Consider the following 19513-nt stretch of genomic DNA (forward strand, 5'->3'; position numbering starts at 1 on the left):
ACCTCTCTACTGCTCTGCTGGGTCATCAAATTTCAGCGGAGCCCACAGCACAAGCTGCACCAAAAGCACACAGCTGAGCTGTGGTGATTGGCAAGGAAGAGCTCAGAGTCACTTGATGAGAGGTTTCCTGTTTCTGACAATTACTGTGGTATGTTTTAAGTAAAATTTATTTAAGCTAATAATAAGGAAACAGAGTAATGGAGGTGCTGTCTGTTATTCACAATGCTTTTTTTTATCTCTGTATATGTAAGTCAGTGTCTGTTTTTATACACAACATAATCAGTGGAAAGCAGTGGCAAGTATTTGGAGATTGCATGACAATTTTCAGCACCCTGCTAGTGCTGCAGCCTCTAGAACATAATCAATGACAACCTCCTAAGGCATATCACCACCTTCTGACACCTTAAACTCCCGTAAACTCCCTTTCTCCTCTCTAAATTTGCAATGCTATATGCAGTTCTGTGCAATGGTAAATACCATTACCATTAACTTGCACATAGAGAAATCCCAGTGATCTGACCTGCTGACACACTTGAGGCCTTTCAGTCTTCACAGTCTTGCAGCTCATTTACAAGAGCAATGCACTCAAAACTAAAGAGAAAACTCCTGTGACTGCAGCATTACAAAGACCATGTAAGTTGTCATTATTCTGCATATTTCACAGAATCATTAAGGTTGGAAAGAACCACTAAGATCATTTAGTCCAACCATCAACCCATCAGCACCTTGCTCATTAACCGTGTCCCTCAGTGTCGTGTTTTTTGAACACCTCCAGGGATGATGACTCCATCACTTCCCTGGGCAACCTGTTCCAATACCTCACCACTCTTTCAGAGAATAATTTTTTCCTCATATCCAGTCTGAACTTCCTCTGGTGCAACTTAAGGCCATTACCTCTCATCCTGTTACCAGTTACCTGGGAGAAGAGGCCAACCCCCACCTTGCTACATCCTCTTTTCAGATAGTTGTAGAGAGTGGTAAGGTCTCCCCTGAAGCCTTATTTCCTTTGTATATATAGCAGCAATCTATGAGCTAAGGTGAAGAGAGGATCAAAGAAATTGTCACCAATTCCAGCACTACCTCACATTCCCATTTCCTCCATCTTTGAAGAACTTGTTATGCACTTTCTTTTTTAATGCCACGTTTGCAGCCTACTTCTGCCATTTACATGCCCTAAAGCCTCTTGGTCCTTAACAAGCTTATCCACATACCAAAGGTATGATCTTAAGTAATGCCAGTTAATTCCCATTATGTACTCTACAATACATTCCTCATTTAAACAGTGGACAGCATACAGCTGTGTCTTAGTAGAAGCTGGTTTAGATGCTGGTATAATCAGGGCAGCTGTGGGCTTCTCATCACTGCTGGTTAACATGGTGATGTTGCACAGAACCAGACCCAAACTGACCTCCTAATAAAAGCATTTAAATAACACTGGAATTACCAAGGTACTCTAACAGACATTAGAAATAACAAGCTAGAGGCCATCTTTATTAGAGACATTACTTACAGGAATCCTAGGGTGTGGGGTGAAGAAGGCTGTCTGGAAAAGAAACCGAAGTATTAAAAGAAGTACTGTCTATTTTCCTGGAAATGCAAAAACTTATGTATTCTCCTTGTCATTATAGACAATGCATTCCATGTAACCATTAGTGGGTTACAAGGAATATAAGCAACTCACTGTAACATCTTCAGTATCATTAAACTTTCTAACTCCAAGGCTCAGCTCAATGTTTTTTACCACTTATAAGACACCTCAGCATAACTGGTTGTCTTATGACAGTGGTCATCCTGAAGAAATGGCCAAATATAAAAGGATTGCAATTAGTACAGAGAGGCAACATCTATTATCAAAACTGACAAAATCTGGACAAAAAGAAGTCCTTGAAGAAATGAGAATATGCTGAAACTACTGGCTATTCTTACAGATGAAATGGAAATTAATTTTCCCCACAAACACTGGTTGAGCTGTCAGGCATATTTTTTACACCTATCCTTGGGATATTGTATTTATAAGCTTTATTTTCCAAGCTTTTGATCAAGACAGGCTTATTCTCAATGACAATCTTCTCACATGATCGTATTAAGTACCCCTGGTCACAGATTAATGAGGTCCAGCTGATCGCAAGGAAGAAATTATAATACCTCCTCCACTGCTGTATGAAAGTTTGCAGCCACTGGATTCTCTCTAGCAGATCCTGATTAAAATTCTCCTCATGATCTGTGAACGAGGCAGCTGCAACCAGCTGTGGTGAGTAAAGCTGAAAAGTGGGTATTTGACGCTTCTCAGAGGATCTGTAACAGGGATTAGCCTTTCTGTTGCAATAAGAAGCCTGTTCCTAGTGCTTGCTCCAAGCTGCTTACTCAGATTTTGCTGGAGAGAACTGTGAGGTTCACTGAGTGCCTGGAGTTAAAATTCCATAGTAATCATACTCGTGCATCTGAAAGGAATTGTTCAGGCTCATTTAAGAAACAATAAGTTGATGTTTTTATGTGGTTTGTTTGTTTCTGTGCTAGATCCAGTTCTGAACCCTAATACCTATAATTTCTGTTAGGAGAAAGTCTTTCTGGGCTTTCAGCACAGCATGGCACTGCATGCAGCAAAGGCTACAGCGCTCCTCTTCCAACCCATAAGTTACTGTCAGTGAGAAGTGAAGCCTACTGCTCTTCTTGGAAGGAGAGGAATTGTTCACCACAAGAGAAAAGCTGTTGTTCATTGATATCTTCTCCTAGTGAATCAGTTCTACCACGAGGTTTCAGGTGGGAAAATCTAAATCACGTAGAAAATTAGTACAAACATGCTCTTCATCTTCACCCTGATGATATTCATCATCAGTTCCTATAGCTGCTAAATGTATCAGAAGTTCAATTTAAGTGCTATCATGAAACAAATGCACAGAAAAGAGCTGTTTGCGAAGAAACAGAAAAGTGCTTAACCTCTAAAAATTGTACAGAAGACTAGTGCAACTTCATAGAGCTTCTTTCAAACCAAAAGAGATGGCCTGAGAGTAAATGAGTCCTAATGTTTCAGCAGAGAGGCACAGATCTTGTAAAGCTTTGTTTCTGAGGCACTTGTGTGGCAGAAATATGATGATGCCTAGACTGTTTTTGCAGCACAACATCTTACTTACTGTTCCAGGTGTGCCTGGTGGGCCAGGGGAACCTGTGTCACCCTAGAGAGAGAAGAATATAAAAGGTAGAAAATAAAAGTCAACATTTATCATTTAGAAGATACAACATTGTCAGATGAAATATAACCCAAGGGCAACTGTAGAATTGGCATAGAGATTAATTTGCATTTTGGTGAAGCCTGTCAGAGTTCTTGATAGGAAAGCATCAATTTTAGCATAGCTAAAACTGTTAAAAGGGGTAAAAGTAAAGCCACTACATTTGGGTCTTTCCTAAGTGGCTATTAGGGCCCACCTCAGCATCTGTGGACCCAGTCTGGGGGACATGGCCTCCGCCTTCCCCTTTCCATGCACACCACATTCACAAGTCCCCTAGGCGGATCAATACGGACTCACCACTTGCCTGATACGCTGGCCAAGGCCCAAGGCTTCCATCATTTGCCAATTGGTCCAGCTTGGTTTGCTAACAAATAAACATGCGCACCTCATGCACACTAGCTTTGAGGAAGATACAGACATGGTCCTCCCAGTAGCCAGCACCAGGCCCATGGACTGTAACATGTGGTCCTGCTCTATCCAGTGGTGCAAAGCCCCATCCTTACCTCACTCACACCAGTCTCATCCTAGTAGATGGCAGGAGTACACAACATTCCCATACCAGTGGCAGAGAACATCATAGAATCATTAAGGTTGGAAAAGACCACTATGAAAATTTAGCTCAACCCAGCCCAACCATCATGTCCATTAAACTATACCCATAAGTGCCACATCTACAGGTTTCCTGAAAACCCTCAGGGACGGTGACTCAGCCACCTCCCTGGGCAGCCTGGTCCAATGCCTTACTATTCTCTGAGAAGACATTTTCCTGTTATCCAGCCTGAAAGTTATAGGATATTTCAGCACCTCAGCAGCTGTCATCACAAACTGGAAATGTCTTCCCCATACCATACCTGGCATCCACTCCATTCATAGCAATCCACTTCTACCTAATCATTCCTTTTGGTTCCTCCTGTTCCTCCTTTCCCCTGTATGGGTTTGAGACCATATGGGTTTGAACTCTGTAGTTCCCTCCCCACAGCCCTGTCAATCTTCTCAGTTGGAAAGTTCAGGTTAATTTTTCTGTAAGTGGCACATGCAGTGTGATAGCCCACCAGTTAGTAAGAATGGGAGATGCTTCTGGTCATTGTCTCCCAGCTTCAAAGTCATCAGTCACATAACCCTGCTGGAACAGACACTGCTACGTTTTCTTAAGTTCTTCTCCATTAGTGTGACTGAAGTGTCTTGGTTCCCAACCCTGCCTCCCTTATTACCCCTGGTTGCACTGAAGAAGTTCCTTGACCGGGTACCCTTAAAGGAGCAGACACTCTCCTACTACATATACTTACAAAATCTTCTTTTGCATATTGAAAAAATCCTGTATTTTTCATCAAAAATATAACTTCCTCATTCCAATTATCCCCCTAATTTTTGAGTCAAAATCTATAAGGTTGCTGGAGTATCTCATGAGAATCGTAGTCCAAGTATCTTAGCTGTCATTGGTCTTCCTTCTGGCTGTGCTCCATGGACAACTTTAGGCCCCCTGACAATTGAAAGCCAACATCTATGAAAAACACTAGTTAACCTCCCAGAGACAGAAGCTTCATGTGCTTCATTGGAAATGTCATTTGACCACCCATAATAGAAGTGCCACTGCCACAGATGGTCAAATTTGCTATTGAATTGAGAGCTGCTGTATCCTAAGAAGAAAAATAAGGAAGTACCTATTTCCCTATGGCTGAGATAACCATGCCAAGTCACGCGCATCTGCAAGGTCAATGCTTCAGTTTCACTTTAGCAAAGATTTGGTAAACATCATCTCTTTCTAGTCCTCCTATTTTAACCATAGCAATGCTATGATGACAGAAGCATAGACCATTCCTTACTATCCTATCACACTGTTGGCAGGCACAGAAATGTTCTTTGATTTCAGGCTTGTTTCTATCAGCCACTGTTAGAACAAAGAAAAATCTTCTCTGAATTAAAGAAACTGACCTTACATTCCATCAACGGCTTACCATTTCTTGTGTTATTGAATACATGGTTGTATCTCTCACACACACAGTTTCTTCTGCTACATCTTTGTAAGGATTATCTCCGAGACTCCAAAACTGCTAATCCACATAAGATTATCTCCTCTATCTCTTGTCTCTAAGCCCTTTTCTTTTTTCTTATATAATGGCAGGTAGTAACAGTACAAGGGGAAATAGTTTTAAACTGGTAGAGGGTAGAATTAAACTAGATACCAGGAAGAAATTCTTTACTGTGAGGGTGGTGAGACACTGGAAAGGTTGTCCAGTGAGGCTGTGAATGTGCCCTCCCTGGAAGCACTCAAGGCCAGGCTGGATGGGGCTTTGAGCAACCTGGTCTAGAGGGAAGTGTCCCTGCTTGTAGAAGGAGGGAACTAGATAATCTTAAAGATCCCTTGCAAACCAAACCATTCTGTGATTCTATGATTCTATAAAGAGGAGCATGCTTATTTAATGACTCACCTTTTCTCCCCTTTCCCCTTTCAGTCCTGGAAGACCATCTTTTCCCTTTCCTCCCTAAAAACAGGAAAAGGAAGGTAGGACAATTTGATTTTATTTAATCAGTTTCATTTTACACTTGCAGTTGATCTCATCTGTCTTCCAGGATGAAGTGTAAGCAATTAAAAGGGTAAATAATATATTTGAAATGGCTTCACAAAATTCACACTCATTTCAAAAGCCAAATAATAGTAACCAATCTCATGGAAAGAAAAGCACCAATCCTGAATCAATTTGCACATAGGTCTTGTTGACTGATGCAGTAACAAAGCTCCGAATTTTCCAGTTGAACAAGAGAAGCAGAATACACTTAAGACTAATAGAGGTCACTCATTCTACCAATTTGTTTATACTGAAAAATTTCTGAGTCATCCGCCTACCTTTTTAATCACTCAGGAAACCTGGTGGCCTGAATGGGAGATGCTTAACAAGGATGATGTAAATATTCCTCAAAGTGCATACACAAATGTATATATTCAGTATTAAAATAGGAGAAAGCTGACCTACATTTATATGATTTCATACATAGAGAGAATATATTCTCTCTCTATATATATATCCTATACTTTGATGTAAATATAATATAGCAAATTAAACAGGAAAACTTCAGTTGATTGTAAATCTTTCTTGTTCACATTCAAGCACATAGTAAGCTATCAGAACTAATGGCCTCACTGACCACAGGTAAATTTACTGCCATGTCCAACTACTTTCCAGTGTGTAGGTGCCTGTGAAGGTCTGCAGCTGGCCAGGACCTGCTGGCCAGGACCTGGGTGGAAATTAAGCCATTAGATAAAAATCCAACCATCTGGAATGTTCTCCAGCACTTAGTGACAAGAGAAATTTGGGATTTTAGTAGTTTTTATTTTTTTAATGTTCTTAAGTCATGCAGACACATTTGAAAGTGAGGCCTAAAGGGTCCTGTGCCTCTTCTACTGCCTAACTAGAAGTATGACACAGTCAAAATCTTCTGTGTTCAAGATAGACATAGTTCATTAACATCTCTGCTGCAATTAGCTATGGTCACAAGGCAATGAAGTACCTTCTTGGAAGGGCTACTTGGTGGTCTTCCTAGATGTCAATCAACTGTTCATCACAACAAGATCACCGAGAGAAAATATTATCTAGGGACATTTGAGATAAGTCCTCCTGGCACCAAATGGACAAATAAAATCAAGTTATGGCTCAAAGATTCACCTGGTCTCCTTTTTCTCCTCTCAGCCCAGGTAAACCTTGAAGACCAGGAAGACCCACTTCACCCTGAAAGTGAGAGAAAATCATGCATGAAATCCAGGAAGGTTCATCAATCATGGCTTCTATTAAATAACTTTATTAGTTTCAAATGCAATTAAGAATGAAAGAGAAGACTGGTGGGTCAACTCTTCACTCATTCATGTCAGATTAAAAGTACATCAAGTCTGACTCTCAGGGTAGATTAATCTAGCCAGTGTTCTTACGCTAGGAAGGATGAAGCCCCGATGTGGCTGTCTAATGGCTGATACTAGATGGTGAATTGTTAAGCATAATGTCTGCAGATGGTTTCTTCTTGATACCTAGTTACACCATGATATATGTAGGCTATACTGTAGGCCAGAACTTGCCCTATTTTTTGCATATGATTGATTCTACATGCAGCTTGCTGAGAGAGAGAACAGGATCTCATTTAATTATCAGATAATTTCTTTTTCTAGGGGAATCATTACTTAAAACAGCAGCTAAAACCTATTTTCTTTTTCTTTTTTTTTTTCTTTTCTCTTTGTACTGATAAGTGATATCATAAAATTTAGGATATATTTTCTTTGAACTGTTCCATAATAGCACCAAGCAAGCAAACAAAAAAAAAAAATAAATCTAACTGTTATTTTCATCATTAAGGATCTGGTATAGTCTAGCATGGCAAACACAATACTATTAATCTGAACAGAAAAGATGTTACTTGATAAGCAAGTCTAGAATTTTCTCAATGCATCTCATGTTTGTATTAGTTTCTGTTTCACCTTCACTTTTTAATTTCTACTCTCTGGAGTAATTGTAATCTCTGTGTTATGTGGTCTGTTATAAATATAACTGTAATTCTCAAATTTAGCTCCAGGCTCAATCAGATTGTCACTTGAAAATAGTCACATCGTGCACCATATATCATTACCTTGCTACTCACATTTGCAGCGCAGTATCTCAAACAATTTCAGTCATGGACAGAACCCAACTGCAATATGTGGTGTATGAATATGAACTAAGAATTGCTAATCTCGAATTTAAAAAGATTAACTCTTTATGGCAAGAGTCTAAACATTATCAATGATGCAATGAATGCAGAGAAATCAGGTCAGGAAGAAGATATTTTGCTAACTGAGAATAGCTGGGAACATCATGATGGTGTTTAATGAAGTTTGAAATACGGTGACATTTGACAACATGACAGAGTGATGCTTTTTGAGAGCCGCTGCAGTATCCTTGGTGATGATGAGATCCCAGAGATTGTAAGAAAGATGAACATAGGCCATAAAGCTAAAGAGGGAAAAAAGAAGGATTTGGAGGGGCAATTTACTCGGCACCTGGCATGATGGCTGCAGATAGAAATAGCCTGTTTCCAAGAGGTAAGAGAATCTTAGACGAGAAACTGGTGGGACTCATTGAAAGATTTTAAACTATGTATGAAGGGGGAAGGGAACACAACGAGGTCCGCTGCGGTTGAGAGGGTTTTTCAAGGGCTTGTACCAAAACTAATGGGCAAAGATGGTGAAGTAGAAAGGGATGGATTAGGGCAGGGGGATGCTGGGGATGCTGGGGATGCTGCTGTTCTAGGGATCCTAGATCCTATATAAAGGCAGTGAGATGGAAAGCCCAGCTGAAGTGCCTTTATACCAATGCACACAGCCTGGGATATAAGCAGGATGAGTTGGTGACGAGTGGTGTCCCCCAGGGCTCAGTACTGGGACTGACACTCTTTAATGACATTGACAGTGGGGTTGAGTGCACCCTCAGCAAGTTTGCTGATGACATCAAGCTCTGGGGAGCAGGTGATACACCAGTGGCACAGGATGTCATCCAGAAGGACCTAGACAGGCTTTAACAGTGAGCCCAGGTGAACCTCATAAGGTTCAACAAATCCAAGTGCAAGATGTTGCACCTGGGTCGAGGCAACCCTCATAACCAATACAAGCTGGGGTATGAAAGGATTGAGTGCAGTCCTCCTGAAAAAGTCCTGGGGGTACAAAGCTGGATGCAAAGCTGGACATGAACCAGCAATGTGCCCTTGCAATCTAGAAGGCCAGCTGTGTCCTGGACTGCATCAAAGGAAACGTGGCCAGCAGGTCGAGGAATATGATCCTGCCCCTCTACTCTGTGCTGGTAAGACCTCACCTGCATCCTAATGTGGTGTCCTCACTATAGGAGTGACACGGACCTGTTGGAGCATGTTCAAAGGAGGACCACAAAAATGATCCAAGTGATGAAACACCTCTCCTACGAGGACAGGCTGAGAGAGCTGGGGCTGTTCAGCCTGGAGAAGAGGTGATCTGATAGCAGCCTTTCAGTATCTAAAGGGGAGCTACAGGAAAGAAGGGGACAGACTCTTTAGCAAAGTCTGTGATGACAGAACAAAGAGAAATGTCTTCAAGCTTAAAGAGGGTACGTTTAGATTGGATATAAGGAAAAAGTCTTTTACGGTGAGGTTGGTGAGGCAGTGGCAGAGGTTGCCCAGAGATGTTGCTGATCTGATGCCCCATCCCTGGAGACTTTCAAGGCGAGCCTGGATAAGGCCCTGGGCAACCTGATCTAGCTGTGCATGTCTATGTTCATTGCAGGGGAGTTGGACTACATGCCCTTTAGAGGTCCCTTCCAACTCTAAGGGTTCTATGATTCTATGAGCTCAAAGACAGGAATGTAAGATAAAGCTGCCAACACAGATCTGTTAAAAACTCATCATATCAAATCCACCCAATTTCTTCCCTTGATGGGATAACTAAGCAGACAAGAAGGAAGCATTTTTGTGATGTACCTTGACATTAGTAAGACATCTGACACAAGACAACATGATGTGCTCATTAGCAAAGTACAGAAACACAACGTACAAGAAGGTTCTCTGGAGGGTAGTGTAGAATTGATTAAAAAAAAAGAATAAAAACAAAAACCTACATTCACAAATCTGTTACTAGCTGTTTCTTTCCAGATTCAGAAAGAGATGAAGTCCTCTAATGGTCTATACTTACTATTCAATATTTTAATTTATAACTGAGATGACAGAAAAGAGAACACTGATGTAATGTGTGGAGAATATCACACTATAGAGAAAGAGGTGTTTTAGAAAGTGGGATTAAAATTCTAAAAAGCCCTATTGAATATGGAAAAAAATATGAGCAGTTCCTAAAATTGTTTGCGTAAGGAGAAACTAGCAAAACTTATAAAAGTCTTCTGTGTGAAACTTCTCTTTCTTCCTGTGCTCCTACTCCACTTGGTGGCATAGAGAGTGTGTGTTCAGTTTCATTACAAACAACAACATGGGAGTATGGGACCATTCTCTTCTTTCATCTTTATAGAAGTCTGGATTTAGAATGGTAGGAGTGAGAGATGACTGAGGCTCTGAGACTCTTCCATTGCTGACTTATACTTTGTAACCCAGTATCCAAAGACGTATGCCAAAGATATAAGACTATCTTATATAGATATCTCTTTCTACAGATTTTATTACTGAGTTGAAAAGTTGGTGTGCAGATGACAACATGAAAATAGCTGGTATGTCTGGACTCCAGACAGCTGTGTACTTTAGGAAATCCCAGGATGTTTCCCTGCTTCCTTGCTGTTATTTGCTGAAACTTAAATCTTAATACATTAAGATTACTGTGTAAGTTCTGATAGTCACACAGAGTTATTTCTTAGCATGCATTTATGATCCAGAAATGACTGCATTGCCCTTTGCATCACATAAAAAAGAACATAATCATCCAGAACCATCACCAGCACACTGGTTTAATGTGAAGAAAAAACAATCATTTCTATGCCACTCTGCCTTCCTTTTCTTCCTTATCTATCAGAAACAAGATGACTGAATTTTCTGAGATACAGACAAAATATTTGCATATTTGATCTGGGACCTTACTTTGTGCAACCGTGAGCTTTATCTGCTGACTTGCATTTTCCTTGGTAAAGGGAGTTACTGGCAAATGGCTTTGTTACTACATGTGATCACTTTGCATTGCTCTGATAGGTAGGTGTTGTTGCTAGCACAATTTTTTCTGCTCACCTGTTCACCAGGTTGGCCACGGCCTCCTGGTTCACCCTAGAAAAGCAAAAGCACAAAGTTAGCATTGCAAGGACCCAACTTTTTTGAAAGAATGCTTCCTCTTCAGTAAACTGTGTCTTCCACTGTCCTAGCTCATGTAATTCTACCCACTTTCTGTAAGACACTGAAATTGTCTTCTTCGATGGCTTGAGATCCCTGGCCATAGAGACCCAGTGCAAGGTCCAGGTCATCTTCCTATATACACAGGCTAGAGAAAGGAGCATCAAACAGGGTTTTGTACCTTGGAATGCAACGAACAGTGAAGGCACTGAGCCACATCTGCTCATCCTCTTATATTTCCAGCCTTAGAGGATCCTTACACTCCTGACTTCAGTACAAGGCCTTCTAAAATCACACCTTGAATGACTCAGTGGCTGCAGCAAATTTAGAAACAAAATTCCTTACCTTAGGGCCAGCTTTTCCAGGAAAGCCTTCCTCACCCTTTTCTCCTTGCTCTCCCTGCAGGGAACATGAGAAATTAATATATATCTTGCAGTGAAACAAAGATGAGGAATATTTTGACTCAGATCCCCAGCATCAGACTGAGGATGTAAATGGAGCCACATGAGAGTATCTTTCCTGGAAAGTTTTTACCATTTTAGTACTATTTGCTGACACATCTCCAACAATAATCACCCAACTAGAATGTTTCTAGAATAACACAAAGTTAACCACTGTTACTTTAAAGATATCCATAGCAAATTACCTGAAAAACAAAATATCCATTCAGTTTCTTCAAACTGTATGTGGTGAAAAGGTCTACATTTTCCATTAAGAATAGAAATAGATAACTGTGGAATTGGAGCTTTGGCCATTGGGACTCTTTCAATCTGATCTGTCATTGTGGGTGGTGTCAGGACAGAGAGCAGAAACTGGTGGATTAAGAACAGAAATATGCTGTGTGCATATTTCAGACTGCACTCAGAAGTGCAGTCAATACTTCACAGAGATCGGTAATTTGTTATATGCTCCAAATTCCCCACTTTTCTTCATCAGTACACTCAGGCTGAGGAATGCTGGACTTGGGCTTCAAGTATAAATATGGTGGGTTCCTGGAAAAATTAGAGGTAATGATAGCCAAGCATCAGAGCTGAGAAGACCATTGCTGATGCAGTGCTGCTGCCTTGGACTCGAGGCAGGTTATAGTTAAATACATATTCCAATCTAGTGTAATCATTTGGAACTGTTGGAGTGGGTCCAGAGGAGGGCCACAAAGATGATCAGAGGGCTGGAGCACCTCTCTTACAAAGAAAAGCTGAGACAGGTGGGCTTGTTCAGCCTGAAGAAGGTAAGGCTCGGGCAACATCACACTGCAGCCTTCTTAGACTTAAAGGGAAATTATAATCAGGTTAGATTAGATGTTAAGGGTGAAATTTTAACGCAGACAGTGATGACACACTGGCACAGACTGCCCAACAAAGCTGCAGATGCTCCACCCCTTGATGTGTTCAAGGCCAGGTTGGATGGGGCCCTGGACAACCTCATCTGATGAGGTGCAGCTCTACCCACAGCCAGGGATTGGAACTGCATGAGCTTCAAGGTCCCTTCCAACCCAAGCCATTCTGTGATTCTATGATTTCCTAGATTGACTCTTATAGACAAAATATAGTTCATTCCTTTGTCACTTATTTGCATGACCATAGGAACTCAACAAGATATTCTCCTGCTCAAAATCTCCATTTTCCAACTGCAGAGACAACAGAATAGCAGAAGAAACTGAATCTGTCATTCATATGAACTTACAAACAGGGCACAAGAGGTAGGAAGAAACAAAGATCCACCTCTCTTCCACATGACCCCACAGAAGACCTAGGGGGATGGTGTATTTTCTTTCCAGCTCTTCAAAGAGGAAAAACAAATGTATTTCGGGCCTGATACACTCCACTGTTCTTTGTGCCTTGGCTTCCCAGTGTGACAGTAGAAGCTTCTCTGTCAGTTATACTCAGCTGTGTCTGCTGAATAAAATGCAGTAGCTGAAGACTGGAAGAGGTCTCTGCTGTATTTTAATCCAGCTCAGTCTTCACAGGGACTCAGTACAGAACAATCACATCAGCTGGCTTGACCCTGGAGCTCAGGCTGAAACAGGTGAGGTATATCTGACCATGGAAATCTGCTCCCCTTTCAGCTTACACTTTCTAGTTCACCCAGAAAAGCCACCCAGGCAGGCTGGTTGTGCTGGTGTATGTGTGACACTTACCTTTTGACCTGGGAGCCCAGGAAGACCATTTAATCCATCTTTGCCAGGTGATCCCTAAACAAGAGAAAATTATCAGCTCTAAGAGCCTGCTCCTTAAATTCCTAACAGCAAGATCAGAAAAAGCATGCTGAGTTTATCCCTCTTGCCACTAACCTAAGTTTAAGATTTGTTAAAACACCTCATGCATCTTCTGCTTTTTTCACTACCGTTACTCAAATTATCCAAAATTTCTGGCAATGCACATATCTGCTTGGCTGTATTCAGTATGGCAGTTTTAGTGACTGACCACACGATGTCAGTGTTGTCACAGACAAACAACAAAGTAGAAGTTTTATGAAAAGTGGAGTCTTGACTTTAGAAATAGCATTCTCTGTAAATCTCTATTACCTGTAGCTGTAACTTTTTAAAAGCATCTTTTAAATATCAGTAATTTCTTATGTATATACATATAAATATATGCAGGCTGGCATTACCCAGCATAGAGAGATGGAAGGATTCAGCAAAATAAGAATTAAAATGACTTCTTGCAATACATTTAAATGGTGAGAAAAAGTTTTGTCCTCTTTTCAGGCATCAGTTAGTCTTTAAACACTGCAGGCATAAAGTGGCACTTCTCAATACTAAGTATTTCATAATGCACCTTTCTTGACTTAAGAGCCAATAGAAATTGCAATGCTCTGCTATAATTACAATTTTAAGTACTATAATTGTAATTTTAAGGCCTGATTTAAGAAACTCCAGTTTGGAAGAGTCATATTTTACCAAATGCAAACTAAGTTTTGAAAGGTACTGTATAAATCATCATAGTCCCAGTGTGCAGGAATAGTATGGCTACCTCTGGTATGCCAAAGGGCATCAGTCCAATGCCTGTATTAAAGGAAACAGTACTGGAGCCAGTACTAAAACTACGTGTGCAGACAAGTTGCAGGAAAAGAAGTAAAGGGTTTAGAAGTAAAACATATAATGTCACAGAGAGAAGGGAGGCAATGCAAACTGTCCCTCAAAACTTACAGCTGGTCCTGGCGGTCCACTTTTACCAGCAACACCAATTTCTCCTGGCAGTCCCTGAAAAAAGAATCCAGCAGAAACAAAAAGCATCAGTATTTCCGCCTTTTACAGGCTGCTTTCAATTCAAATGCAATTTTTCCTCCCAAAGTAGTCAGGTCTCTGCCATGGGGCATCCTGCAGATATTGACTCATTTACTGATAGCACTAACATGGCTCCAGTACTTGGTGCAGCTGTCCTGCAGGGCCAGATGGGGCTTTTCATGGTGAAAATAAAACAGAAAGCATACATTGCCAGAGGCACTGACTCAGTTCCCACTGAAATTCAAAGTCTAAATCTAACATTCTCCTGAAGTGTTTATTTATTTATTTATTTTCTCTCTTTGATGTAAACTAAACAACAACAAAATCAAGCCTATTTCCTTACTGGTGCTCCAGGTGGTCCAGGGGGTCCAGCAATGCCTGGGGGCCCTGGAGGTCCCTGTAAGAGAAGCAAAAAACAGTTCATTAATAACCATGATAGTGGTAGAAAGCCTCAGCCCTTCCTGTATGCATCTGGGGGCTCTGTTCCAAACAGCGTCAGCACTGAACTTCATTTCATTAACTTCTCTCCTCCTAAACCTGCAAGGTGCCAAACTGAGCTCCCAAGGAACTGTGCTCAAGAGCAGAACAGCATCTCTTGCTTAAACCAGTTACTGTTCCTCCAAAGTGAGCTCCATCCTGTGCTCCACTAGAGATGGAAGCCATGCAAGACAGAACATCCAGCCTACTTTAATCTTAATTAATGGTACAGAGGATATAGTAGATCAGGCATTTTAAAAGAAACACCCCACCATTTTAATGCTCTGTCTTAATCCTGTTGAGAGTGAGATGTCCTCACAAGCTCATACTTCAATGTATACATTCAGCTTCAAATACTCTACAAGTCTTACTCATGTCCTTGCAACAACTATTTCTCTTGGGAAAATATCATCTGAATAGATATCCAGTTTTCAGAGGGATTTATTTCTGTGCATTGGTAAATTGTTAAAAGCGAGTTCCTGGCTGAAGAGATTTTTTTCTATACTTGATACATCACTGCTTGAGATATAGAGGTATTTGTTACCTTTAGCTTTGCTGAAGACAAGAAAGATTTTCTCCTTTACTTAAAATGAATCATTTGTTCATGTGTTTTTTTGAATCAAGACCTAAGCATACAGCATAAGGATGAAAGAGAAACGGATACACAACTGAATTGAAACTTTAACTTCATCTGTCTCCTTCAGACTTTCTAATACCATGATTTAAGTCATTTTCAGTTTCCAGAATAGAAGGAGTTCTGAAAGGAGTTCCAAAAACACAGAAACAAACAAACAAAAAGAACAGCAAATCCAAAACCAATCAAAGAAAAACATATCAGGAGGACATTTTTCACACAGAGGGCAGTGAGGCCCTGGCACAGGCTGTCCAGAGAAGCTGTGGATGCCCCATCCCTGGAGGTGTTCAAGGCCAGATTGGATGGGACCCTGGGCAGCCTGAGCGGGTGGTAGGCAACTCTGTCCAAGGCAAGTGAGTTAGAACTAAATGATTTTAAGGTCCCTTTCAACATAAGCCATTCTGTGATTCTATTATATACACCAACCTATGCAAAAAATTGAAAGTGAGCAATCTGTACAAGATAGAAAATGGTCAGTCAGCTTCTTCCTTGCAAGAGCTGTGTTAAAATCCAGTAACAAAAATCACATCTTTCTGTGATTATGAGTTATGGACCAATATTATCATTTAACATTTAAGGAAAAATATAACTGAAGAAGAGAATAAAGTGGTGTAAACAAGAATGAACAAGAAAATTTTGATGTTAAAGTTTGATGGAGGAGATAATAGATGAGCTGTCATTTTAGAATATGCTTGTAAAAATCAGCCCGAACAAATAGTACCATCTCACCAATAGATGGTGCAAAGCAACTAAAAAATGAACTAGCAGATGCACTTGGCTTATATATCACCCATAATCCGCTTCCATTGCAACCCAGTCCAGAACAGACATGGAATCATTCCACAAATAACGTTAGTATTTGTATAGTAACTCAAGTGCAAGCATAGCTCAAACATCTGCAGGAAGATATGCCTTGGGATCTACTGACACTGCTGACATAACTCCCGGGGAACCTAGTTTTCTGGTTTAGAGGATGAGGTTTCAGATGCCATTCCAGTCCTGTCAGATGCAACTGGATGACCCTATCCATCATTTAGAAGAGGCTTCACCATTCCAAACAAGAATCACCAACCAGTACAAGAAAAAATACTGCACATACAGTCAGAGGGCAGCTGGATGGAGTGGCCTCAGATGTTAGGGGCCTGCTTGGCCTCACTCTAACCCTACAAGGGTGGTAGGTATACAGTATGGGAACCAAGAAAGGGTTACAATGAAGAGTGGGAGCAGCACTGGGAAAGAATTCAAAGATATCTTTAGATAAAAAAGAAACTGATTCAGCAGCAAAGTGGATTATATGTAAGTAAAGGAAAGATAAAGTGCAAAATATTTAATAGTAATTCTTTTGACTTCTTTGTGAGCTTTATAAATTAATAGCTCTTTCTCATTCCTGCAACAATGGAATCTAGTAAGAAATTAACCAGTAAAGAACACAGCGACTGTCATCCCACAGCAAGCTTCAGCTAGGACCCAGCCTCAGCCTGAGCATCCCCCAAGTAGGATACCCACCCTAGACAGGGTAGATCTACTCCAAAAGAGAAGTATCTATCAGCAAGCATCATAACCTTCTACACCAAGTGACTAGGACACAAGGAAATGAAAAATCATGGCCATGAAAAAGCTGCAGGAATACATTCTATCACATAATCATCCTTTACAAAGCCCTCCTTTTTGCCACACTTGTTCATAGCAAGACTTGTACACAAAACCCTTTTGTCCTCCTTCTGACTTCTGAGTATACTTCAGAGCAAGAACTACTCTCCCAAGTATTTGAGAGGTTCAAACTAACTGACAGTATTTATCTGTTATAAAGAAAAAAAATAACAGCAAAAAAACAAACAACACAACCAAACAGCAATAGGACACTCTGTAATGTTTAACCCCCAAATCTCACACCATCTGTATTCTTCCTTTTTGACACTGAATCCAAATAAAAGCACCTGATTCTGTTAATCACATTTTTCACTGATCATTTGATGAATTATACAGATCCAGTCCCCAGTGTTGTCCCTCTAAAACTCCAACTCAGAAGAAAAGAAGCCATAGAGGGCTTTGTTTGTGGCTTGTAAGAGCTCTGATGTGTGCATCCTACACACTGTAACAAAACCTGATACATAAAACCTTTGATCTCTAAAACAGGTCTGCACAAACTCAGTTTGGAAAAAATGACAAAACATGGATCTTTTGTCAACATGTTTAAGTGAAGCTATTTTCAAACAAATATTTCAAGCTTCTTTAAAATCCAGATATCCATGGGAAAGTGTGTAGAGGTATGTGTTCAGGGAGGAACACCTAACAGACATTCAGGATTATATTTCATCCAGCTCCATTCCTAAGAGAAAGCAACACAGTTCTCAGGAAAGAAATCTGACACAGTACAGAAGGAGCAGCTGTGTCTGTCCTCTAGGAACCACTAAAAGATGCTCTCTTCTTCCAGCATGTACCCTGCTGAAAGACAGGCTGCGAAAGGCAGGACTGTTAGGATGTGGGTTCTGTACTCCCAGAGGAAGTTCTGCAAATGAACAAAAACCTTTTCATGTGAATACATCAGTAGGTTGTGTGGTTCTAATCTATTTTCCATAAGAAAAGGGATAGCTATGTTTTAAAAGGTGAACAAATGTCATTACAGGATGGAAACTGGAGTCTGATGGCTTTTCCAGATATCTGTCTCTGGAGGAAAAGCTTGTAGAGACATATTTTCTATATACTATTTCATGCCAGTGCTTGAATCCTCTTGCATTGTGAAAAAGGCTTAGATAAGCCTTAAATCCATGAAAAAACAGACTGTGGTCTGGGTTTTATAGGCAGCATGCCAGTTTTATGAATGAGAAAAACCTCCAGGACATCTAGAAGCATCTTGTCTCCTGCCACAGCTCCTAGCTTTGAGGAGCAGTCCACATATCTCACTATGTCCCCTGCTACCTCAACTCTCCATTTTTCCTCTACTACACCTAAGTAGTCTCTGCGATCAGGTCCTCAAATCTGCTCTTCATTTATCACTCCTAGCACTACTTATGTTTACCAGCACAGCTCCTGTGAGTTATCTTCAGAAGTACTGCAGCAGAGCACCATACTGCTCTCCTTCCTTACAACCATGACAAAGATGACAGGATATAGGAAACCACTGTTGCTGATAATGCTGAAAACCAATAAGCCCAAGGAGCCAACAGATCTGCTTATGATGCATGTTATAGAGAAAATGCAGTGTCATAATTTATAAATGAATGAGGTCTTCAGTTGTTTCACCAGGTGGCATGATACATGGAATGTTAGCATTATTTTAAAAAATAAAGTGCACTGAACAGAAATTCTGTGAACTGTCTTTCCAGCACTGTAAGAGTACTGAATAAAGCTGGCTCTGTACACAGCAGTCTCTGTAGGAGAATTAGGAAAAGCAGGAGCTTTCAGCACAAGACAGAATTTGTTTAATTGCACCATTTAGTGTAAGATATGGACATCATGTCTTTCGTCTACAGATTAAGATTTATTGCCCTATTTGTTTACTTTCAGCTCTTTTACTGTGAGAGGGTGGCAAATGAGAAAACAATAACAAAAACTCCCTTATGGTCTTTTGTTTCAGAACTATTAGTGGCCTGCACTGGCAAAGTCTTTTTTCTCTCTTTGTTTTGTAAAAAGCACATATCTTATTAAAGATAGCTCTGAGTAGTATCTTCTACAATTTCAAGCAGCACTGACAAAGTCTGAATTCAATCTAAGCTTTGCAGCTGGGACCAGTACTTTTTTCTTATGTTTCATAGTATTAACTTGCATTATAAAAAGAGACATTCAGAACACCATGCGTTTCAAAGGATATAATTTATTTCCTCGGATTTACTTAAGAAAAGCTGGGTTGAGCTCATGCCCTACAGATGAGCCTATACTAATTAATTCACTGCCAGCCACAATCAAAAAATCATAGAATCACTGAATCACAGAATGGCCTGGGTTGAAAAGGACCATAATGATCATCTAGTTTCAATGCCCCTGCTATGTGCAAGGTCATCAACCACCAGACCAGGCTGTCCAGAGCCACATGCAACCTGGCCTTGAATGCCTCCAGGGATGGGGCATCCACAACCTCTTTGGGCAGCCTGTTACAGTGCCTCACCACCCTCTGTATGAAAAAAACTTGTGCTGGTTTCCCTC

At 40.6% G+C, this 19513-nt stretch overlaps 1 protein-coding gene across 1 annotated transcript in view; it reads right to left on the reverse strand.

The window, feature by feature from the left end:
- Nucleotides 1-19513, reverse strand: part of COL22A1 (collagen type XXII alpha 1 chain) — a 159481-nt gene that overhangs the window by 15723 nt on the left and 124245 nt on the right. The window contains exons 24-32 of the mRNA XM_085219983.1: nucleotides 14603-14656; nucleotides 14182-14235; nucleotides 13171-13224; nucleotides 11379-11432; nucleotides 10935-10970; nucleotides 6890-6952; nucleotides 5657-5710; nucleotides 3132-3173; nucleotides 1511-1543 (exon numbers count right to left, since the gene is read on the reverse strand). Of these exons, the coding sequence (XP_085076109.1) occupies nucleotides 1511-1543; nucleotides 3132-3173; nucleotides 5657-5710; nucleotides 6890-6952; nucleotides 10935-10970; nucleotides 11379-11432; nucleotides 13171-13224; nucleotides 14182-14235; nucleotides 14603-14656 (444 nt within the window). The remainder of the gene's footprint in view (nucleotides 1-1510; nucleotides 1544-3131; nucleotides 3174-5656; nucleotides 5711-6889; nucleotides 6953-10934; nucleotides 10971-11378; nucleotides 11433-13170; nucleotides 13225-14181; nucleotides 14236-14602; nucleotides 14657-19513) is intronic.

This window comes from Meleagris gallopavo, chromosome 3 (genome assembly GCF_905368555.1).
Source record: "Meleagris gallopavo chromosome 3, MGAL_WU_HG_1.1, whole genome shotgun sequence".
Classification (NCBI taxonomy): domain Eukaryota; kingdom Metazoa; phylum Chordata; class Aves; order Galliformes; family Phasianidae; genus Meleagris; species Meleagris gallopavo.